This window comes from Otolemur garnettii, unplaced genomic scaffold (assembly GCF_000181295.1).
Source record: "Otolemur garnettii isolate 467f Iridium unplaced genomic scaffold, OtoGar3 scaffold00137, whole genome shotgun sequence".
Lineage (NCBI taxonomy): Eukaryota > Metazoa > Chordata > Mammalia > Primates > Galagidae > Otolemur > Otolemur garnettii.
Genome location: NW_003852532.1, coordinates 1,286,102 through 1,310,954, shown reverse-complemented (window position 1 = coordinate 1,310,954; position 24,853 = coordinate 1,286,102). Strand labels below are relative to the sequence as shown.

Here is a 24,853-nt window from a genome sequence, read left to right as displayed (position 1 = left end):
GCGGGGACTTGTCATATTCTGAAAGATGTATCCAGTTACTAAGTGTTCCTGCTCTACTGCCTGGGGGCTCTCAGTGAGCAGTAGCTGGAGTCTGACACTTCAGGGAAATTTGCTCAAGCATGGAGGGAAAGGGAGGGGAAGGGACAGTAGAATCAGAGGAAGCAGAGGCCGTCTAACCCAACATAATGCACAGGGAGAAATTCAGGGATTAGACACAGCAGAGCGTGGGGGTGGTTGGCTTCCAGATGCATCCTCCCTCTTGCCTCTCTCTGTCAGGCCTTAATGAGGGCAGGTCCTACTGTCTAAGAGCCTGGAGAGTTTTGGGTACAGGCCAGAGGTGCTCCCTTTGTGCACACAGGCCTTTAAAACAGCTTGGATTTATTGTGGCTCTTAAGTGGCCCAGGCTAATGGCTTGGCGTGGATAATGTCTTGGTTTAATTGGTTATTGTGAAAGCTGCTTGTTTCTACTGTGGAATTCCTTGTCCCTGCCTCTGTAGCAATTCCTTCCAGGCTCCCTGAATCAATACAGCCCTCACTCAGGGTTGGCTCTGTGGAGGCAGACACTGCCTGGGGGGAGGAGCCCCTCCCACAGGACTTCTCACATCCCTGGCAGACACCAGGCTTGGAGGCAGGGGGCCTGCACTGGTGGCAGTGTGACTGGGTTCAGCCTAACTCTGGAGAGTGTCTTCCAGTGTAAAGTTAGAAGGGTGCAGATAGATTTGTACAAGGGAACCAGAAACCAACCTTTCCTCACGTGAGCAGGACAAGCACATCAAAGCAACAGGTGGACTCACCTGGAGCCAGAACAAGCCACTGGGGGGGGGGGGGTGCACCGAGAGAGAGAACAGCCTCTGCAAAGGAAGGTGGCATCTACATTTCTGAAAACAAAGAACCCAGATGGTCCTAATTCTTATTATGGCATTTCTTTCCAAGGTCATAACATTTCTTTTAAGTCTTCTTAAGTCTTCTGACCTTAAATATATTTTGTCCTAATTCTTTTTTAAGGTGTGTGAAATATCCTAACCTTTGTGATCTGAAAGCAGCCTGTTTAGAAGCCACCGTAGAGCTGAGCACGCTGTGCTACTGACCTGTTTACATGTGCGTCTCCTCCTACCCCCGTGGACCATGAGCCCATCAGCAGTTTGCGATGACAGGGCCTTCCTTGTCTGTTTGCCCCGGAGCCTGGCAGGCCTTATAGTGTGTCTCATGGATGTTGAAGGCATGTTCCCGGGAAGATTAAGGAGAAGGAAACATTAAACTTTGAAGCCTTATCCTAGTGATGTGTACGTCGGGTATTTTCATGTATTATAAATGCATGCACCAAATAATACCTATGTGCACAAAGATTTCAGAAAGTTGCACTTCTTGAAGTAGAACTTACAGCAAGTTTTCTAGTGGGATCTGCTAGAGCATTTCAACACTTGAAACAGTGCTATGGAACGGAACAAAAGCCTGACCGGCCTTTCACATGAGCAATTGATTGACTCTTTTGCCTTCTGACTCAAAACTTATACTTGGGATTACTTTATGTGACCCGTCTGCCTCACACGTGGTTTTACTTTATGTGACCCGTCTGCCTCACACGTGGTTTTACTGTATGTGACCCGTCTGCCTCACACGTGGTTTTAGATTATCTTAGTTTCAAGGAGCTAAAGGGTGAGCAGGGGAGGAGATGAGCAGAACATTTTATTTTATTAATTACTGATTGATTGAAATACCTTTCATTCACACTTTGGTTATTATCCTATTTTTTTTTTTTATGTTCTGAACATCCTGAGGGTAATGATACCAGTTGACACTTTTAAGGAAGAAAATGTTAAATTTAAGTTTGGTAAAGGCTCTCCTTACTGAATTTTTAATTCCGGCGCTGAGTTCTTTGCCAGGTACCAGTGAAGTGACAGCTGCCTGAGCCAGCGGCTTCCAAAACAGAGTTCATACAACCCAGCCCCAATCAATCCTGGGAACAAAAAAAGATAGTATTAGTAATTAGCTTTATGCTAAGAGAAACACCAAGCTTTATGTATTTTTAAAACTTTATTCCTATTTTATAATTGAATATATTAACATATTCATGTGTATAATTTATAAATAGACATCAAATGCACGCTCAGTTTTGGAGCAATGGAATATGTAAGCAAACGTGTTGAGAGGCCTCTGCCCTAAGCATGGATGCCTCTCGATGGGCAGGTTTTTTCATCAGTGATCAAGTCCAGTTGAAAGGGGAGAAGAAAAGCTGGATTCCTCCCAACTCTGTGCAGCAGCTCTGTGCCCCTCCTGGTCGATGGCCAGATGGAGCGCTGAAGCACATGGTTGTGTTCTGTGGCCCCACTGTCTTTAAAGTGACACTTGGTACATTTTTCAAAGAAGGGCTCTCCAAGCCAGTCCAGACTTTTTCCTCACTAGGGAGAATTCTTTACCATGACTTTTTAAATCACTGCTGAAGAAACCAAAAACAGAGCCTGATTCTTGGGCTCAGTCCAGCCCAGACTTTGCACTCAAAATGTGGCCTTAGATTTCTTGACTTCGAGGTCACGGCCAATAAGAAGTTCAGGTTTTTTCAGAGTTCCTCCCTGCCAACAAAACTGATAACACTCTCCACATCCTTTGGCAGTCTACATTGACTATAGGGATGGGGCGTGGATAACACATTGTTGGGTACAATTACCTCCTGGAATACAATGCATCTTCTTTTAGACATCCCAGGGAGATAATTTGGACATAATGAAGATCTATAGTAATCAGATAATTACTATCGATTGCTCTTTAGGCGTCTTGATGAGGTAATTAGGGCATACTGGAAAGAAGCTGGAACTGATTGATTGGCATGACTGTAATCTCAGAGATTTCTAATTATGTTTCTTTTCTTCTAATGGCTTATAAACAAACATCATTTTAGCTTTAGGATTTGTCAGGTGCCAGGTTCAGTGGGAACATCAGCTTTCTCTGTTATGCTAACTAGACAACAAACAGGATCACCATAAGTGCATTATGCCTTCCTGCTGAAGCAGAAGGAACCGCAATTAACCCTCCCTGTTCTCCTTCTCCTGTGTTTCCACATGGCCGGACGCGTGTTGAGGAATGGGGCAGGCAGTGCTGTGGAGGGGGTTCTGCAAGGAGCACGTGTGATGGGTCTGGACAGGTGCGTGCCGTCCACGGAGCCCCTCAAAGCCTGCCGCCGAGCTCAGGCACGGCAGAGTTGGGGCACAAGAACACAACATGTCAAGGTGGCCAGCTGACTGTGGCTGGGGGCTGGCTGACTGCTCAGGTTCCTGTCACAAGTAATAGCTACTCATCGTCCAACCACGTTAAGTCCCAGGTCACTAACTCCCAGGCAGCCGGACCCCACACTTCTCTATGTCAACGTGCTGTTGCCTCATCGCTCCCATTAGACACTAGCCAAAGAAGTCCCTGTCTGAGACCACATTCCACATTATCCTAATATTTTTTACACCTTATAGGACCTTTCAGCAGCTTGCACTGTTCAGAATAGTGACCCAGTGATGATGGATCCTAAGAACCATGCTAGGAACTAAAGCAGCAGCTTGAAATAAGCTGTTTCCATCTAATCAATGATATTGGTAAGCCCCACACTTACTGGACTACAAGGGCATAGGTTAGAACTCATTCACCAAATGCAAAGTGATGCATTTCTGGATATGAGGCAATCAAGTTCCCATCCTTGAACTTGTCTACTGTGACTTACCGGTGCTTGGTACCCGGGTAGATGCCTACTATGTGGTACATACATGCGTGTGGCATTCTGAATGAACACCCATGTTCTTCAACTTCCTGTTTTCTATTGAAAAAGCACCAAATAAGAAATTCATATTTTATTTTTATATTTTTAAATAATATTCATTATATTCCTGGATCCCTATTTTTAAAAGATCAGGAATTGCCTACATATTTGTATCATTACAATTTTTAAGGCATGAGCAGAGTAAAATGCATGGGGATGGTTCAGACAGCAGAAGAGACCAGGATGGTTTGTTCATTGATAACTAATGGTTTGCTGCTGTTTGGATAATTACAGCTGTAGCTGGAAATGCTTCATTAACTCCCATTAACTAACTGGGGAAATGGAAGTATAGACAGAATTTGTCTTTCTGTTATCTCTTTATCGTGTAAGTGAATTACATAGCAAATTCTTTCATCAGCTATAATTCTTGAGGAATCAGATGCTCTTTTTAAAAATTAGTTTGAGGATTTACTCCAATATTTGGTATTTAAAAACTTTCCTAATCTACATCAGACTGTTTTCCTCTGATGGGGTTTATAATGAGCCTATTCTGAATTTTTTTTAATGACTAGTAATTGTGCAATGAACTATTTTAAGCAAAAAATTCATGTTTCTGAATTTGTACCAAAAGAAACTACAAGAGATTGGACTAAACGTCTATACAGGTTCTGAAATTTTATTTGTGGGTTTGTTTTATCGAATCTAAGACATGGTCTTATAGTGATTTGCCCCTTTCTCTAAAAATTAGTTGATCTACTTTTCTTTCTTTATCTTTCTACCTATATTTTATTTGCGGTTCTTCTAGTTTTTTTTTTTTAATTGAATGGTAACTATGTACATTAATGCACTTCTGGGGTACAGTGTGGGGTTTTCACACACAATCTGAAACTCTTCCATCAAACTGGTTAACATAGCCTTCATGTCATTTTCTTAGTTATTGTGTTAAAACGTTCATATTCTACTCTTAAAAGATTCACTTGTACCCTTGTAAGGTAAACCTCAGAAGTGATCCCTCCAATCCCCCTCCCTCTACCCATTCACCCCTCAGCTCTCCCTCCCCCCTCCCTGTATTCTTAGGCTGTTATTAGGTTACAGCTTTCATATAAAAGATATAAATTAGTTTCATAATAGGGGTGTGTACATTGGATACTTTTTCTTCCATTCTTGTGATGCTTTGCTAAGAACATTTTCCAGCTCCATCCATGTGAACATGAAGGACGTAAAGTCTCCATCTTTCTTTATGGGGTTCTTCTAGTTTTGAAGTTTGATTGCTGATCACCTGCATTGGATGAACTGATCACGTGTCAGTTGATCAGGGCAGATGGCACCGAATTTGCTGCAGGATGGCCTGATAGAGATCGTCCAGACAGTATATTAGGAGGGCCCAGTCCTGGGCCAGAGGGGAAGGCCTTCAGCTGAGGGTCTCAAGGCTGCAGAAGTGGGTGGTCATGGCATTACAAAGTCAGGGCTGCTTTCAGAAAGCACAGTGAAGAAACTTGCTCCTTTGATAATGAGAGTTCGCGGATGTGATGCAATTCACTAACATGCTTTGGGTTTGGGGCATGTCATTGTAGGAAGTTGTACATCTTGAGAGGCAGATGGGAGGACAGCTCCTAGAAGAACCGAAGGCTCTTCATTTCAAAGGCAGCACCCACAACCTGCGCCTGTCAATTCACGATGTTGCCCATTCCCTCTGGAAGAGCAAATTGCTGGCTAAATATCAGGTAAGGGTCCCAAGCTGAACGAAAAGCTTGAAGGCAGCTCCAATAAAGAGGGTGAAATTGCACAAACCTAAGACATCCTCATCCTTGAAATTAATATCATGCCAGTGCTTGTTTCTCCAAAATGGTATGGGGTTATTCAGGATTTCTGAAAAATACCATATCACACATTTGAAAGAATGTGTTTTTAAATTCTCCTTTTCAAAAACTGGACTATTGTTTTATTTTTAGTAAATAAAAAGACTTCCAATTCTATCATTTCAATTAATTTTCATATAAACATTCACATTCAGTTGGTTAAAAGCAGCCTCAAATATATTCATAGGACATTTTTATATCATGTGACACAAATTAAGCTTCAGCCTTGGTAGCCAGTACCCTTACTTTGAAAACTTAAAGGAACTCCAGTTTGGGAACCCACGTAGCATGTAAAAGTAAAGCCCAGTCAGGATTTTATTCAGCAACAGATATAAAAATACCAGTTCCAAGTCTCTTTCTATATAGAGAATACATGGGATTCTCCTGGGAGAATCACAGGACTCCCAAGAAGTTTCACGTCCGTCTCTGTCAATCAGCTGAGCTCTCAGGAGATGGTCCGGATGGCCTGGTGCACCTTAGACCCAGTGCTGGGAGATGCAGACACATTTAGAGAAGTTGTGGGTCCGTGTCTGTGCACACACCAATCCAACCCCAGCACTTCAGCTGACCCATTTACTGCTTCCTGATGTAAGTCAGTGAACATGCTAGAAGGACTGGGGGGAAGACCCTTCAGCTCCATTCTTCCTCTCATATGTCAAATCCTGTGGCTCAGTGGTGGGAAACAAACCTGGTTTGTTAACAGCCATGAGCTGTGACAGGGGTTGCATGCCAGACTCTTCGATTACACAGATGAGGCTTTTGATCTTTCAAGAGCCTTGACTGATCAGGAGCTGGGGCTTTTGACTTTCTCATTACATCTCTCCCGTTGTTTTCTTCTTTCCTCCATGTTGCAATGGACAGAAAATTCCACACATCTCCCCCTTTCATAAGCAGTTTTCTTTATGCAATTATAATGGAACACACTATTTTACTAAGGATGATAATGTGATATTAGATAAAGCCCACTGTGGCTGAATGCTTACCATCTGCCCGGCGCTTTCTCGTGCACTTGGGTTTATCTCATTTAACCCTAGCAGGTGGATGGATTAGATGCCCTTTGTTTACCCTTGTGCAGAGGAGGGAACTGAGGCCTGGAAAAGTTAAGTAACTCGGCCCAAATTGCCAAGTAAGCAAGAGGAGGGTGTTTTCTTACTTCTACTAGGTGTGGCTCAGATCTGCTTTTTACCACTGGGTTCTCCTGTTTTTTCACGTATCAACTTTTTCTTTCCTTTATTGAAAACAGATCCTAGGATGGCCTCTGTAAGATGGTTTTCTAAGATGGTTTTAGAAAATTAAAGTCTGTTAGAGGCTTGGTGCTTTTTAAGTGAAAGACTTTTTTGTGGCTGCTAATTGAGTCTCCAGCGCGCGGCTGCATTAAGAGTGTCCAGGGTGCCCCGTCCCGATGAGGCAGATGCAGAAGCGTGAAGAGGGGAGGTGGCACGGGCATTGCCCTTTGGACTCTACTTTTCCTCAGAATGCCGCAGCAGGGATTCCTTTTAATGAACTGGTTGTATAAGTTTCACCCTAGGAATTTTATAAACTTTTTTTTCATCATTTACAAAAGCACCTTTTATAAATTAGAGACACGTGGCAGACTGGTTAGGTATGTGAATCCTAGAGGCTAACTGCTTAGGTGTAAATCTCAACTTTGCTGCTTACTTGCTGTGTGACTTTGAGTGAGTTATTTAACCTCTCTGGGCCTCAGTTTTTTGTTTTTTTTCCATGGGAAAAGGTGGTCCCGGTGTAGTGACCCATGAGGATCCAGTATGGTCATGTGTGATACTGAGCAGGGGACCCGGCAACAGAGTGGCTGACGGATTTTTTGGTTTTAGTCTCTCATTTGTGGTTAACACTTTCCTGTCCTTTAGGAAATTCCTTTTTACCATATCTGGAGTGGGTCTCAAAGAAACCTCCACTGTACCTTTACTCTGGAAAGATTTAGCCTGAACACGGTGGAGCTGGTGTGCAAACTGTGCGTGCGGCAGGTGGAAGGAGAAGGGCAGATCTTCCAGCTGAACTGCACCGTGTCGGAGGTGAGTGGCTCTCGTCTGTCTGCCGTCAGGGGGAGGGTGACCCTGGGGAGAAGACCGTGTGGGCCAGAGGGGGCCCACTAGGGGAAGTCCTGGAAAGCTCACCGTAGGTCCTTTTTGTCAATAGAATAATCCTTTTACTGAACATGGGAGGCTAGTTGCACAAAAGCAGATAACGAGGCCTCCTATTTGAAAAGCAAGTCTTCATTTTATGACATGAATTTCAGCATCATGTTCTAACTTTTAAAAGCAGATCTGAATTTCAAGTGCAAGGTTTAATTTAAGTAGCATGCACATGGAGTCCCTTTTCCCAAAGCGTCCCCCGTGAGCAGCACTCCCGTATCCTCCATCTGTCTCCTTCCTCCCTTCTCCTCCCGCAGAGGAGCAGGCCTGCCTGTGCCCTTCTCATGTGCGGCTGAGCGGGGTGGAGGAAGAGACGGGCCTCTGCCCTCCTGTGTCTCTGCTCTCCCTTTTTTCCCATGTAGAATGAGAAATTTCTTGGTCTCCTTTCTCTCTCATCTGCCATTCTCCAAATATAAGAAAGATGTCCTCTGGTCCAGGGTGGGGACAGTGTCGCAGGAAAAGAAGTACACTCTACCTATTTCCCACTGGTGGCCGTCAGCTTTGCCTTTCTTTGCTCAGTCTTCATGCACATCAGCTGGGCACTGTGTGTGTCCACATCACAGGAACGACAGTGATTGCTGCTGCTTGAAACTTCTCGTGAGGGAGGAGGAGGTGCCCGTGGCCCTCTTACCTGTTAGCTTGGATCCCAAAGCTTGAAACTGGTACCTTTTTCCTTGGGGGGAACAAAGGGATAAGCGGGGGCCATGTGGATGGCAGGCAGCTTCTCAAGGGCCCCAGGGTGCCACCCTGCCTGCTGTTTGCTGTGCCCAAAGCACAAGGTTGTCGTATTTTAAAACTACAGCGGGCCAGGTTGTGATTTAAGCCCTTCCTCTCCCTGGCTGTGTCACACACGGTGACGAATAGTGTCAGTGTGTTCAGCTTGTCTCGCTCCACATGTCACATTTAAAGACTATCTTCCCCAGCGAAGCCAGCAGGGAGAAATGTGTCAGCCTTCACGCCACTCCATCCTTCTTTCCCACAGCCGGCCGAGGTGTGGTCATCGTTTCCTTCTGTAGTTCCATGAGACTTTTGACTCATAAACAACTTTAGTCACAGACCCCGGTGACATTCATAAGGAATGATCTCGGTGTCAGGATGCCATGGCAACCGCCAGCCTGGGGATGCGCAGCCCTATCTCCCAGGCGCACAGCACCACCCCTGCTGGCTCGGGAGGGTGTTTTCACTTTCCAGGCCCAGCAGGTCTGCAAAGTTCAATAACCACCCAGCCCCAGTGACAACAAAGGCTGCGGAATTTTGGAGGGGGGCAGGAGGCCTGGTCCTTTGATGCTTGCTTTCTGTTCAGCGGGAACATTTGCTGCAGGGTTGAAAAGGTGGATCAGATGCAGCCACAAATGAAAGAGAGCTGCTGTGTGAGCTCCCCGCCAGGGCCGGCCTCACAGAAAAAGGACGGTTTTGCATAGTGTGATCGCAATTTAAGGACTTTCTTTCTTGTGCCAACATAGAGGGGAGAGGATTTCTTTTGCAGCGTGGTGGCAGTCTGCTCCGGGAGGCTGGGCTTCAGTCAGGGAGGAGCCATCTGCCCGGGTGTGACAGACAAGCGTGTTGAACTGAGGGAGGGAAAGAAGCGACTAGGGCACTTAGGGGCACTCTGTGGCCGTTACTTCTGGGTCACTGAAGCCCACCATTGTGGTTAGCATTTGAATGTGGGGCAGGGTGTGGTGCGCAGAGGAGGGAGCGTGGCTGTGGGTTCTGATGTCGGGCACGGGGCTGTGCGCTGATGAACAATGAACTCGGGAGCGTTCTGGGACCCAGATCCTCATCCAAACGTCCAAGGGAGTGTGCAACGGGACTGACAAAGCGTGAACAAGGAGAGAAAGGCTCCATTTGTGGGTTCTTTCTTCTGAACACGGCTCCTTCCTAGGGTCACAGGGCAAGACAGCAGGTGGGCTGGGGCTCCCGTCCCAGGACCCCATCTCCTAAGCAGCAGTTGACTTGCCAGAAATGAGCTGTCCCTTCCCACCAGCCACTCACTGCCCAACAGTGTTCAGCCCGCTCAGGCGGACGGTCTGTGGCCTGCCCCAGAGGCCAGGCCACAGGTAGCATAGACCGTGATCATTTCAGGAGCCAGCTAATTGCTTCTTTTTTTGTGCTTTGGTCAGAGATTCCTCAACTAGAGATAGAGCCTTTAATATCACAGGGATAAAGATTGAGAATAGAAATGTCTGGAAGACTAAAAGTATTGGGATGAATGAATCCCAATGACACAGGTGATGATGCAGGTGATACAGATCATACAGGCATATTTTCTTATGTTTAGACTTTTGTTTCATAGACAGGCACAGAAAGAGAACCAGAAAGTTACCCATGACCACAAAAAGAAAAAGCAATGTAAACGAGGGGGAAATTTACAGTTCCTCGTGCCTTCTACAGTGAAACCTCCATAGTTGGCCACCTCCTTAATTTGACTAATGGTCGTAGACCAGACACGCACCACATATACACATCGGTACAGTGGGCCTAGTTCCTTGTGTTGGCCACCTCCACATGTTGACCAGTTTGTCTGAGTCCCTTGAATGGTCAACTTACAGAGGTTCTACTCTATTTAATTTTAGCTATAGCCAAACACCTATTTTAGGAGATTCCCAAACAGATAGTTCCATAGGGATATGGTCAATTGCTTAAAAAAAAAAAATCTCTTCTTACCTCAGTTTCCCCAAGTGTAAAGTAGCATATTGTAACAATTTGGGCCTCTAGTGGGAATTAAACAGTGACTGTTACTAAGTCCTCTGGACAGAAGGTGGCCCACAGACCATGTCTTATGATTGATGGCACTGACGCCTTTACGACCGGGCTCTCGGGTAAGTTCTACCATTCCGACCTGTGGGATCCGTTCTCCACCAAAGCTTCAGATTACCTTTTATCAAAACAAACCAACAAAAGAAAGTCAGTTCCTATGTAAATAAATTATAAATAAATGAAAATTAGCTCTGAGAAAAAAAATAAAAGATGATACGTACACCTCCCCCCCCCCAAGCTGGTTTTCACAAAGTTGCTCTAGTTCAAGGCTCTGCACCCCAGCAGAGGTGCAGCTGTAGTGGCAGGATTAATTATCTGCTTTAATAAAAGATTTATAGGTGGTAATAGCAAGTATTAGCATGTCTTACATTTGCTAGATCTTATAACCTCTTATTAAGTAGGGATGTCTCGCATGTTTGTATAAAAAAGGAGAATGTTAAAAACGTGCAATGTAACACCCCTCCACTGCGGCCGTCCCACCTGTTGAATCCTTCTGTTTTCTACATCCTGCTCCTAAAGGTCATTTGGGAAATCTAGTTTTCGTAAGTGACTTGAGGAAGAGTCAGACTAGGGGAGGGGACATCTGTTTGGGTTATGGAATTCTGAAAATGTGTGTCATTGCCTGTAGCAGCTGCTTGGTTAATGTTGAAAAATCATATGTTTAACTACCGGAATCATAACATCAAAGACAGATGGAACCAAGATGATAAGCAATTATTGTAATAAGCATTCTCTGGGAATCAACTCTACTCTTACCTGGAAGTAAAGGAAGATCTAACAGCCACTGGAATGAGTAGATGAAATGTGCGTGCACGTGCCTTCCTTGTACCGCCAAGGCTCTTGTCAACCATCTGATAAGAGAGATGAGAAATCACGCCCTGTTCAGCTTCTTTCATCAGCACAGAAGTAAATTTGCAGGGCAGCCGGGGCTAGACAGCTTAGGACTCCACCCCCGCGTGAAATGGTGACGGCTCTTTATTCACCACGAAAAGGGGCCCACAGGAATATGTGAGCAGACCTTCCCGAGACCATGTCACAGACTTTAACTTCAGGATTTAACAAACCCTGAGCCACATTTAGCTGGGAGGAAGTGCCACACAGTACTCTGTGACAGGATTCTGTCAGGGACCGGCTTCCTCTGCCTTCTGTTAAGAAAAAATATTTTCTTCCATATCAACAAATGTTAAGCAAGTGGTGTCTATGTGAAGGGCAGCGTGCTGGGTATCGCGGGGGTCTGAGGGTGACAGAAAGGTACTCCCCTCCAGGAAATGTGAGAAGTCAAAGGAGCAGCACTAAATACAACCAACCCGCCAGGGGTCAGTGTGAGGAAGGCCAGCAGGGAGCCCCCGGGGAGGGACGGGTGCGCAGGGAGCCGTGGGGGACGGCTGTGTGGCCTGGCCTTCCAGAGCTTCGCTCACAGAGATTAAAGGAAAGGGCTGAAGTACTGTCGGGGCTGGGTCCTTAGAACGACAGGAGGTGTAGCCAGTGGTCCTCACACTCGGGGACAGTATGAGTTGGGTCGAGTCACATCAAGGGTGGGGCATGCTGAGCGAGGTTGGGGGGAGGGGGGAGGCACCTTTGTTGGGGCCCCACTGTGTGCTGGGCTCGGGCTCTGCACTTTGCAGGCAGCACTTCCGCAGCCCCATCCCAGCCAGTGGGCAGGTCCTGCAAACGTCCTTCACTATGTGGGTAGGAGTTGGGACCAGGCATGGTAGGAGGGCCATGTAACACTTCTTTCTTTTGACAGAGTCGCACTATGTCACCCTGGGTAGAGTGCTGTGGTGGCACAGCTCACAGCAATCTCAAACTCTTGGGCTTAAGAGATTCTGTTGCCTCAGCCTCCCAAGCAGCTGGGACTACAGGCACCCGCCACAATGCCCAGCTATTTTTTGGTTGTAGTTGCAATTGTTGTTTAGCAGGCCCAGGCCAGGTTCAAACCTGCCAGCCCCAGTATATGTGACTGGCACCCTAACCACTGAGCTAGGGGTACCGAGCCCATGTCACATTTTTTAATGAGGGAGCCAGAAGGGGAGTGCCTGTCAGTGAGGCACTATAGGAACATGGCTCTGGCAGACTGACCACAGGTCAGTTTTCTTGACTGATCAGGTCAAGATTTCTCAACTCTTGGGGACACAGGCTCGTTGCCACAGAAAAGCAGAGTTTAACCTCCATTGCCACCCAGGGCCCTTTGGGTGGTGGCATATTAGGAATGTGGTGGGTGTCCTTTTTTAGACCCTATTATTACTGTCCAGGAAAGAAGCAAACAAGACGTTAAGTGGGCGACAGCACTAACCTGTGGCGCTGGCCTGGGATTTCTTGTCACCGCCACCTGCCAGCCCATCTGTATATCACTCTGTGCCTAACACTGGCATCGGGGCTCTGGGTTCAGACGTGCCGAGCATAAATCCACCAATAAATGTGATGAGTGCTCTCTGTCACCCTCTGGCCACCTTTCTCAACCCCTGTGGCCCTGGGGTCAGGAACCATCTCTCTTGGTTCCCTTGGGAAGAGCGCGTGCCTGATTGGGGGAGAGCTGTGGGTCTGGATCCTCATTCGGGGGCTCCACCTCACACTGGTGCCTCTGGGTTTCGTGTCACAGTGTTTCAATGTGCTAGACCTAAGACAAAGGAGCCAATGGGATCCTCGGAGTGTCACTTAGACAACCTTTGGGTTTTGAAGCCAAATACTGTAACTATAACCAAGCCAGACCATTGTGCATAGGAAAGCACAAGGGAAAAAAGTTAGTTTTGATCTAAAATGCCCTCCAGGCCCACAGCGGGCCCTCCAGACCCGCTGTCATAGGACCGCAGGAACCTAGAAGTGAGTTTGTCTACTGTGCCGCACGGAGAGCATGCTGCCATTTGACCCTGGAACACAGGCAGCTATGACCCATTGCCTGCAATACCAAGGCACCCACACTGGGGGTCACTACAGCCAGGCACAGCAGGATTTGGGGGGCATGGGTGATGGTGGCACTGACCCCCTCTGCTGGGCACTCACGAGAGACTTCATGATGGCTAACCCTGTGTGTGTGGCTCCAGCAATTAATTATGCACACCAAGGAGTCACCTACATTAAAAAAAGAGAGATGACATTTAAAGTAGATTAAGTAGACTTTCTTTTATTGCTTTAATAGTTCCCAGGCGAGATTTGCTTTTGCTTTTCCAACCAGCAGAAGTGATCAGAAAATGATTAGAGTTTCTCCTACAGATGAAATTCAGACTTTGCATTTATGCTGTTTTATGAGCTGAAACTATTTTAAGAGCCAATTTATGGTTTTCTCTACTAAAATTAGATTTTAAAAAATAAGGGTGTACAGCAATTGGAGGATATCATTAGCAGCTTGCCCTGAGGCAACAATATACTGTGTTTACCATTTTCTTTTAAAAAATTAGTCCTAAATTGATATCATTTAGAGGAGAGCTGTGTTCCATTTCATTCAACAAAAGCAGAACTGAGCCATCTTCTGCCGGGGTCAGAGGGAGAATTGACTGGGGTGTTTGCCCAGGGCGCTACCCTCAGGATCAGACAGTTTCAAGAAGCTTTAACTTTCAGCCTTCTAATCTCAGATCTGTTCATTCTCAGAGAATTGCCCTTTTGAACATCTTCCCCTCCTGAAATCTAAACCTATAAAAGCATCAGTATTCCTTCTCTTCTCTCTCTGGAGAATCCCATTAGAAAAGGTGTGATTGAATCAACCAGAGCTTTCTAGCCCAGTCCTCATATGTGACTCAGAAATCCAGGGCTATGCAAAGTTAGCTCAAAAATATACGGGCCTCTTCTCAGCCAGGTTACATGGAGTAACTCAGAACTTTTAGGCCTGGAAGAAGCCATTCTTACTAAAGAGACTAAGAGCCCTCATTTGTTTCTTATCACTCAAAGCAAGGAATTATCCTGGTCCTCAGATATTATGGTGATTGCTTCAACAAGCATTGCTTTTGTCTTGAGAAATAATCCCGAGTTGTCCCTGACCCTGAACTACAGGAACCTACTGGCATCGATTTGCCACTGCTGGATCCTGCGAGCACCATCACCACTGTCACAGGGCCGAGTGCGTTCAGCATCCCTCTCCCCATCCGGCAGAAACTCTGCAGCAGCCTGGACGCCCCGCAGACCAGAGGCCACGACTGGAGGATGCTGGCCCATAAGCTAAACCTGGATAGGTGGGTATGGCGAGGCCCCAGCACTAGTTTCTGTTAGACACCGGTCTCCAGGGCTGATAATCGTTAGACATTAGGGGAGCAGAACATTTTTTTCCATCCACACATCTATTTGCCTTTCCAATCTACAAATATGTATTTAGTTCCTTCCTTGCACACACAGTGCTAAGAGACGTCCTGGGCCCATTTGACATTTCTGAGTATCAAGTTTTGTGATCTGCTTTGCAAAGCCGATGGGTCAGATCTCCCTAAATAATACATCCATTCCCTACAGTAATTATTGTTCCTCATCTACAATTGAGCAGGACCTACTGTTTGATGAATAATTAACGTGCTAACACAGTGTTGATATTAAGTTACAAAGAGACCTCTGGACACCTCTACTTAGTAGAATGTCACCATCGCTACCAAGCAAAAGACATGACATGACCTGTCAGGGATCATCAGAACCTGGGCTGGAAAGAAAACATACGTCTCTTGATTTCCTGTTTAGGATATGACCCATAGACATCTTGTCTCTTAAATTATCTTACTCAGAGTTGGAGGTTAACAAAGTTAAACATCTTGTCTCTTCTGTGGGGCTGATTTCATTAAGCACGAGCTAGTTATTTAGGATGGCTCACTGTCAACCACAGCAGGTCCAGGATACACGTGCAGAGACAGAAGAGTTCAGACGGGGAAAAACAGAAGAGAAAATAGATTTTTAAGTCTTACCGTTCTGCACATTTCCCCATTCCCAATTGCAGGTACTTGAATTACTTTGCCACCAAATCCAGCCCCACTGGCGTAATCCTGGATCTCTGGGAAGCACAGAACTTCCCAGATGGAAACCTGAGCATGTTGGCAGCTGTGTTGGAAGAGATGGGGAGACATGAAACCGTCGTGTCGTTAGCAGCAGACGGGCAGTACTGACCACGCCGGAACGGAAGAGTGAGGACCAACATGCACAGGGAGTCTGTGGCCGTCCAGGGAATCACAGCCGAGGAGGGAATGCCGACCAGACCCATGAGATCCAGCAGGACACAGAAGGAGAACAGCTCCGCCTACCAAACCACGCGCCCGCTCTACTTGGACAGCATCACAGGAGTTACAACAATCGTGTAAATTTGTACCTTGAATTTAGATATCAACCTAATTTTCCTCTTAGTTGGGCTGTATGCTGTGTGGTACAGGATCTTACAGTTTCCTAGGAAACGGTTTTTATTGCTATCCAGATATGTGGATAAACTTTCTTAACAAACCCAATTTCTACAAATGTTGTTTACATCAGATTGGACAGGGATGCAGACACTGTCCATGGCTTGTTCTATTTTTGTTCAGATCATTTGAAGTTGAAGCTGTGGACGGTTTACTGTGTCTACTGCAGATTAGTAATTTACAGAGAAATCACAGACTTTTGCTATAAATCGTGTGCATCGAGTGTCTCAGATAATCCTCTCATCAGTGTTCTGTTTCTAGAACTTGTAGAACCAGTGTTACTGTTCGTATCAGGGAAGCGGAGAATCTAAACGTAAAAAAGAAATAACTCAGACTCCTGTTCCTGGGAGGGGCCTTCCTGGCACCCTGCAGGAATAAAGCTGGAGCACTGCAGGGAAACAGTGATTCACGTTCAGCCACACAAACAAGCATTTCTTCACAACACGTGTGTTTGTAATATGCAATTTGAAGTGGTTTTTAAAAACAGGTATCATGCTTATCATTTATTATTATTATTGATGAGTCTTTGCGGTATGCTAGTAAAAGGATTTTCTTTTCACTTCTGTTTTTGTTAGCAGCGCTGTTAGTGTTTAGGTATTGACTAGACCTGCCTCCCCTTCTCCACGCAGTAGGTGTGGTCACCAGTTTAATCCCACAGGCATCAGTTCCTGGACCCGTTACCTTTCTTCTCCCATTCTGCCCTGGAAAGGCAGTGAATGCTTACTGGCTATGTGCATCTGTTCTTTCGGCTTGCTGAGGCAGGGTCTTTCTCCTCTGAGTCTTACCACGTTGACTTGTTATGTGGTTGTGTGGCCCGTGCTGACTCCCCCCATAGTGCTCTGTCTGCGTTAGAGGCCATGTGGTTGGAGGAACAGACTCTGAACTAGAGATCGGGGAACCAGGTCTCATTCTGGGTTCGTCACTATGTAGCCCTGGGAAAGGCATTTAACCTCACCTATAAAATGAAGGGGCGAGATTTGATCATCCAAAGTTTCTCAAATGCTAAATGTCCACTGTGATGTCTCCAGCCTCATTCATCAGTCTGAAGGTCACAGTGAACTCTGAGCTGGGTCATTTTAAATAGTCAGCTAGTCTTTGGCCAGGCTACATTATGCCTTTAAAATAGTTCCTAGTAGAAAAGTATTTATTCTAACCGGCAGCGTATTTGTTTGGCTTTAGTCTTGTCTTCGCAACGTTGCATCATGCAGTTCACTGAGAGATGCATCCCTTCATCATCATGTTCTTGTCCACTCTGGGGACTCCCCTAACCTTCCTGACTAAGTGCAGATTCTGTTTTGGTCTACCCATATCAAGACCACTCCTCCAAGATTATCCACCAGTAGAAACCTGGCATGTTTTTTTCCTCCCCCTTTAAATCTTTGCTTTCCTAACATTCAGTACCATTTACAAAGGTTATTTAGCCTTTTTAAAAAATGTATTCTACAGAATGTTAGTCAACAGACCACTTTGTGTTAACTACGAGGTTTCCTTGGGATCATCACAGGCTCTTTGTTTAACACAAGGGCTCAATTCATTCAGCAGGTGGGGATGGAAGACTCAACAGCCCAGTAGCCAAACCAAAACTGAACAAGCACCTATGTGTCTGAATCAGAGCCTCAGAACATGGCTGTGGGTTACTTTTGGAAGAGAGGTATCCAGGTTGCTGACTAGATTCAAATTATAAATCTTATTATATGTTTCCTCCTCTCCTTCCCTATGAATTTCCTGTCGTACTGTGGTGATTCCCTGACATCCCAGACTCTGCCATCCATACCGCTGAGGGACTGGTGATACTTTGTCAAGGAGCTTCTCCTCTCATACTTTCTTATTTTTTCTGTTTTAGACATCTATAATCTCCCTATTTCCATATTTAAAGTCCTTGTTACACTGGCAGTGAAGGGGAGAGATTGTACTAGTAAAAAGTTCAGTGGACAGTGTTTATACTAATAAGTAACATTTTATTCTAAATTAAAAATTGAATATCAATATGGACTTATTTTTTTAAGAGGAGGAGAAAGAAATGAGAGTCATTGTCCATTGTTGCATCTTGAAATACACTTAAGTTGTCTGGATTACACCTCAGTACTGGGGTTGTAGAATCATCTATGGAGATCAAGAACTAGGACAGCTGAACTGAACACCCGGGGGAATTTCTATACCTAGGGAAAAGTAGAGGGGAGCAACTATGGAATATTCACATAAATCAACCCCAAAACTCTTAGCAAAAACCTAGGCTTAGAAAATCCACCAACACAGAAATATTGAGCATCACAGGGACCATTTTACTGAAGTTGCTGAGGGCTCCTGGGATTCACTTCCCATGCTTGTTTTTTGGTTCAGCCTCCCTTCTCCAGAAAAGGGAAGAGTGATTTCTTGTAAGTGAGGTACACTTCTGTCTTGGAAATCTGTTCAAGTGAATGACAACTTCCATACATACAATATGCTGTTTACATCAACCTTCACTACGAATTCTGATTTCCTCCTCCTTTGGAGTAAAGGCACAGCTGTTAGATTGCTCTCAAACTTACAAGGTCCAGATGCAACACTTCATTTCACAGGTAGCCACTTCATCAACCATCCTAGGGGGTATGTCCTGTGGCCACACAGTTGGGATATGGAAACAAGCATTTGTGCATGGTGCCATCTAGTGGTGAGGAACACAATGTATCCTGAGTTTCATGTAAAACTCAACTAAAAGTTGTTGGACAGAAGCAATGAATACCTGTAATGTGCAACAGGACCTTTATGACAAATAGATGTGGCAAAATGTTCAAGTGTATAATTTTCTTGTTCTCAATTTTTTTCACTTACATCACGCATCTGAAAGTCGATGGCACTCTAAGCCTAACCCTAATACATCAGCTCATTCATACTCAACTCATAATAGAGATATGTAAAAATCTACTTAAAACAGTCTTTGAAGGGTTGCCATTTTTAACATTTCTGGTCTTCATTTGGGTTTTGTATGCTTTAAATCTCTTTCCTTTTACTTCCCTCATATTTATCTTTGGACATGTGGGCAATATCTGCTTAGAAAGAAATGCCTTGTATGTGTAAATGGGAATACTATGTGTGAGGAAGAGAAAATTGGGGTTGCTAAAATCAAGGAGAAAGAAGCTTCTTTCCCTCTGAATGTAAGAATCCTCAGGCAGAGATTTCAGCCTGTTTCATTCTCCTCCCACGGCACCCACTCAGATGCACAGTGGGACCTTGAAGGAATAGCAGTTGGATTCAGAAGTGATGACTGGCATACTGACAAACCCATGTACACCAAGGTACTCACGACCGACAACTTTCTATAAACACCATATTCCAAAGCAGACACCTCTGGTACACAGGAAACCCCCATCCTCACAGATGAGCAATTCAGCTGTTCAATAGCAGGACAACTGGGGGAGAGGGGCTGAGGTGTTCAGTATTAAATTGCATAATCATTAGCCATTTTCATATACACAATTTTATAAAAGATTTGAATCTCTCAACTATCAAATAGTAGAATCATTTTTAGGAAAAAGTCCTGAAGACTTGAGTTCAGGACTCTCTGGAATCTGCATATTTAGAACTTTTTTTTTTAAAGAGATTTCTACTATAAACAAGATATCTTAAACATAAATGTTTATAGGATGGAATTAAGACTTCCCTTCTTCTGGAAAAGAGCAAATAAGGCTCTTGTCTTGTGTATCCTTCTGTCAGCTGTGCTCCTGGTCTGTTTACTCCCTGTGTATGTGGAAGGGAATCAGTAAGGTGACCCCGTCTCCCCAGATTTCACAAGCCTTTTCTAGTCTAATAAGGTCTGCCCCTATGGGGCTAAGGAAATAGGAAACCAGATAAGGACCTGCAAGAGAGTGTAAAGAAGGAAGAAAAAGTTTACTTGTTGAGTTTTTAAGTCTTCAAGTTGAATGTGAGTTTTAGCTTTTGCTGAGCAGTCCTTCTGCACAGTCATCATCAGTTTCACTCGCAGACCATGGTGCAAGTCCAAGGCTAATGAGAGAAAGGAGGGCCCTGGAAACACAAGTGAGATGAAATTGAGTTTTACCCATCTCCTTTGAGAAAAGAAGGGCTTTTGTGAATCAGAACGTCATTGCTCAAAGCTTATTATTTCTCAAGGTGAAGATGGCCGATGAGCATTAGCTTTTATAGATCAAATATGGAAGAATATTTTTATTATTGATTCTCTCAAGTTAACAAAACATTTTTTACCTTTCGAGTGCCTCACAGGACCAACTATTATACTTTGATTTTTTGTTTTTGTTTTTGTATTTTTTTATATATTTTTTTAACCTTACTGAGCTAATGTTAACTAAAATCCTTAGAACTTTTGCCTCTGTGTAAGGAAGTCCTGTTTCTCTACCCTATGAGAGCTATTTGTATAATCTCTGACTGTAATGATCACTTGGAAAGATTTTCCTTGCATCTCTAATGATTTTTTTAATGGAATACTGCATACGGGGAATAAATATATTGTAACCCAATGTTAATTTAAGCCCGTGTCCATACAGGCCAACTAAGCCAAACAAAGTCATAAATATTTCCAGAATACTAGTTTAAATGTTAATTTAAGCCCGTGTCCATACAGGCCAAGTAAACCAAATGAAGTCATAAATATTTCCAGAGTGCTATTTTTGAAAAGTGAGGAGATGGCTTTGGATGTCACTGAGTGGGTTTTCTCTCCAGGCTTAGTCTGGCAGTGGACTTCCTGAAGCTTTTGTGGTTTCCCCTATTTACATAAATATTCCTTTAATAGTCTGTCTTCAAAGAGTTCACAGCTCCCAGGTTTTCCAGTAGACCTGTCACCTCCCTGTAATGATCTGTGGCGAAACATTAATAGGCTTATTCAAGCAAACAATGTGTGCCCAGACCTATTCCAGCATGGTCACAGAGGCGTCAGCACGACGAAAGGACAGGTACTCCACAAACACGCTAGTACACAAAGCCAAGTAACTGTAAGAGGCTATTCCCCAGCCCTCTGAGTATACTCAGACTCCTGCGTACTGAAGGGAGTTGTTCGAAGATCTTCCTGAATCCCAAGTTGGGAATCCCTGTAGAATATCATGAGAGCTGCAGCCTCTTGTTAAGTACAAAAGAAGGAAGCTGCCCAGAGACAGCCGTCTACCACCCATAATTCTAGTATTTGCTGCTATACACCAGCCCTTTCACATACCATTTCAGATTTGTGCTTCAGCAAAATTGTAAGTTATAGGTCAGAACACCTACAAATAAGCCTAAATTTTCAGTCATTTTTAAAGTACAAAAGGTCTATGGACTAGGCACCATCAGTCCTGCAGTGGAACCCAGCACTGCCCAGGGTGGAATGACCCCCAGGGCTGGAGTTCAGAATGTGAACTGTAGGCAGGTTGGGCCGGTCAGCAGCCTAAGGGTTGATGGGCTCGTTCTCAGCCTCTGATCTTCGGCACTGCGGGAGGCAACAGCAGAGAATCATGACCTCAGTCAGCTACACTCTTACATTGAGACAAACCAAATCAGGGCAGCATAAAGGAAGCAAAAAACCTATGGCTGGTGGGAAATGCCTTTGCCCTGTATATTCTTGTCAGTAATGATACCAGTAAACATAGAGGTAGAAACTCAGACGTGCACTCCTCCCAGCCACAGAAAGGAACAGGGGCAGCAATCAGAACCCGTGGGAGGTGTGCCCTACCTTCTCTCCATCACCCTCCCCGGCACAGGCCATGGGGAGTGATGCCCTTGCCCCAGGCAGACTGAGCCAGCTGCAGGCAGTGTCATCACCGTGTGTGTCCTGGATGTCCACGTCACGTACTGAGTGTAAGGTTGAGCTGGAGCGTGTTGGTGGCTCTCCTCTTTCTAAGATGACCAATGTTGGAGAAAACCCCCAGCAGTCTGTGTTGAAGAGGCCATGTCATCCACCTGCTGTCCCCTTTGGAACAGTTCAGCTGCATAAAGGTCAAGTTGAGGTTTTTGTGTTCTGTCATTTTTCTTTCTTAAAACACCACAACCTTGGCTTTTCTGATATGGAACACTTCCTTTGTTGTTGTGGAGTTCCTTCTTGCTGTATCTTCTATGCAATTCCTTTTTTAAAAAATCCCCTGGCGGAGGAGTGCCCTTTGGACACTCCACCCGTCACCTTGCTCCATGGCGGGGGTGAGGGGTGCCAGCTCTGGGTGTGCCTCTTTTCTCTCCCTGGCTCCCAATCCCAATTTTTCCTGCAGTCCCCTTGGTTTGTAAATTGCCTGCATTTATTCTGTCAGCCAACATGTACAAAATGTAAGAAAGAATTTTTAAACAGGTAATAAATTATATTTATAAGCAACAGAAAGTGCTGCCTCCTTGTTCCTGTCTTCCTAACAAAGTCCTCCTCTGTACTCAGAGTCACTGGGTGTTTTCTTCAGTTGGACAAAAATCCTTGGAGTCCCATAAAGATGGTGACTACAACCTCCCTCAGGCATAGGTGGTTCTAGAATGTTCTATGCAAACACTATTGCACATTGGAATCACCTGAGGAGTTTTAAAGGGACTGTCTGGTTCCCACCTCCCAAGAGTCTGGTTTAACTGGTCTGAGTCTGGAGCAGTGAGTTTTAAAAACTCCCAGGTGATGACAATGGGCAGTTTAGGGTGAGGACAGGGTCACAGAGCATCTGAGTCACAATTCCCTGGGGCACAAGGGTTGTAAATAAATAGCGTTAGTCCCTAACCTCAGAGAGCCTCTTTTAAATGAAGTTTGCATAATTACACTAGCAGGTAGGCTCTGAACAGTGAGTCCAGTAACAGAGGCCAGGGCTGCATCAGACAGACAGGTCACCTTGGAACAGGATGTCTAGCCACTCCCTTAGTGGGGGGACAGTGAAGGTCCTGTTCCTCAGTGAAAGGCACCTAGAAAGGTGTCCTCAGATGGACCCCCAACTGGCCACCACCCCCTCTGCCAGCTTAGGTAGCCAGATCGTGTGAGCAAGCATACTAGACCTGAGAAACTGTCCCAGCCCATGGGCTGGAAGATGGTGACTTGTGATCACATTTCCCATATGATGCTGGGGCCACAAATCCAGTGTTTGTTCAGGGAGAAGGAAGTAATGAAAATAAGTCAGCTGGAACCTGGGCAGGTCAAAGGGAGAAGCAATGCCCGCAGCTGAAGGGCAGAATTCCAATTCCACCTAAAAGAAAGAAATTCAAATTAAAAAACGCACAGAAACTTGTACATGGACAGGAAGCATGTGACAGAGTCAGTCCGTTCCCAGGTCACTGACCTAGAGGAGCTGGGTCAGCTGAGATTCCCGTGTTGTGGACCCTCCCGGGAGAGCGTGCAAAGGTGTTCCAGGGCAAAGCAGTAAGGGGCCTGGACTGGGACCCCGTCTGCCAGTGGAGGCCACTGGGGGCCCTGGCAGTTGGCCTTCCTCCGCTCCTTCCTTCTGCTGGCTGAGAACCTCCAGCTGGGCTCCTGTCAGAACCTAGTGTAGGAATTACTTGCCAGAAACAAGAGCTTTCTTGAAAGTGGGGTCATCTGTAATTTGCTGCGCCACCAAGCTTGTAGCTTACAACAAAATGATCCACAGCAGGAGAAGAAACTTCCTCAGCTGGGATTCACTATTTGCCTCTGAGGCCTGTGACAAGTCTGATTTGAACCCAGAGCAGAGAGCGGTGGGGGCAGAGACGACAGGAAAGGTGAAGCAGGAGCAAGCCTCAGCTGGTTTTAAATGTGGCTGGTTGTACATCCCGTAAAACTCAAGGAAGAAAAAGCAGTACTTCGGAGCGCTTGCTCCGCGCCTGGTGGGCCCACCACGAACTCCACAGACTCATACCATCTGTTCCTCCTAAAAGCCCTATGAGGTGGGTATTTTGATCCCAATTTACAGGTGAGAAGATCAGGGCTCAGATACGAGACATGAGCCGGGATGCAGTGGCCCGGGCACAGCCAGCTGGACGCCGCCAGTCACATGCACACTCTTCAGGCCCCAGAGTATAAGGTGCAAACGGTCCTGTATCTACTCCCCAGACGGCTCTGGGTTCCTCAGTCCTGACCCAATCTCCAGTCGATCCCCTCAAAGCCAAACTTCCCACCCTGCCCTCCAGGGTTCACAATCCATGGAAAGCAGCCCTAACCACTCCCCCTCACCCCCATGACAAGGCAGAAGCAAGGGCAGCCATGGCCTCATCCTTCCACACTCACGTCCCCCACAGCTGTGGGCAGGTAGGGGGGTCCTGCAGCTCCCACATCACTGCCCCGCAGCAAACTCCCTCCTTTGCACTTCGGACCTTCCCACCCTACCAACCCCTCTCCCGCCTCCCCAACTGCCCATCCTCCTGCGGCTTGGAGAATTCTGCCCCATAGTCTTCCTCTCCTCAAAATTGCCACCACCCTGGAAACTTCCAAACCCACGCAGACAACAAATACAAAGGCCTGGCTCTTAGGTTCCTCTTTCATCACCACGGAGTTTGCCCACCAGCAACACCTACCCCCGCCTGTCCGCAGCCCCCCTCGGACTGAATACCTGCTCAACCCCCTCCAGGTTCCTCGACCCAAGACCTGGGCTGGTGTGGCCTATTAGCCGTCGCCCCACTTTCATTCCTTCCCTACACTGGCCCAGGGAACCCAGCCCCTTGATGACAATAATTCTTATTTTCCAGGACCTGTTGCTTATATGCCTGATAAACTCCAACCCTAAAAGAATCCAATCATTGCTGCAAGTAGAAAAATAAAGTCACAAGCCACAGAGAAAAGCGGTGCTCTGTCCTAATAGCTGAGAGTAATGGTGGGGCACTTACCGCAGGCTTGGTGCATGGATTATTTCATCTTCCCAACAGTTCCATGCAATAGATATTAACATTACTCTCATCTTTAAGGGAAAGAAACTGAGCTGAGAGGTCAAAACGTGCCTAGTGACACTCCTGTAGGGAATGGGTGAGCCTGTTCTCGCCACAGTTGATGTCCTCAGGCCCAGCCTGGCACTCGGCGCTGCCCACCCCACCTGGCTGTGCTTCCCCAGCCATCTGCAGACTTCTCTCAAACCACTGAGCCCC

General features: G+C 45.8%; 1 protein-coding gene across 1 annotated transcript in view; it reads left to right on the top strand.

The window, feature by feature from the left end:
- The window catches only part of UNC5C (unc-5 netrin receptor C), a 393,520-nt gene extending 377,940 nt beyond the window's left edge, over positions 1-15,580 (top strand). The window contains 4 exon segments of the mRNA XM_012810558.2: positions 5,314-5,463; positions 7,467-7,631; positions 14,493-14,671; positions 15,415-15,580. Of these exon segments, the coding sequence (XP_012666012.1) occupies positions 5,314-5,463; positions 7,467-7,631; positions 14,493-14,671; positions 15,415-15,580 (660 nt within the window).
- Positions 15,581-24,853: the final 9,273 nt, after the last annotated feature.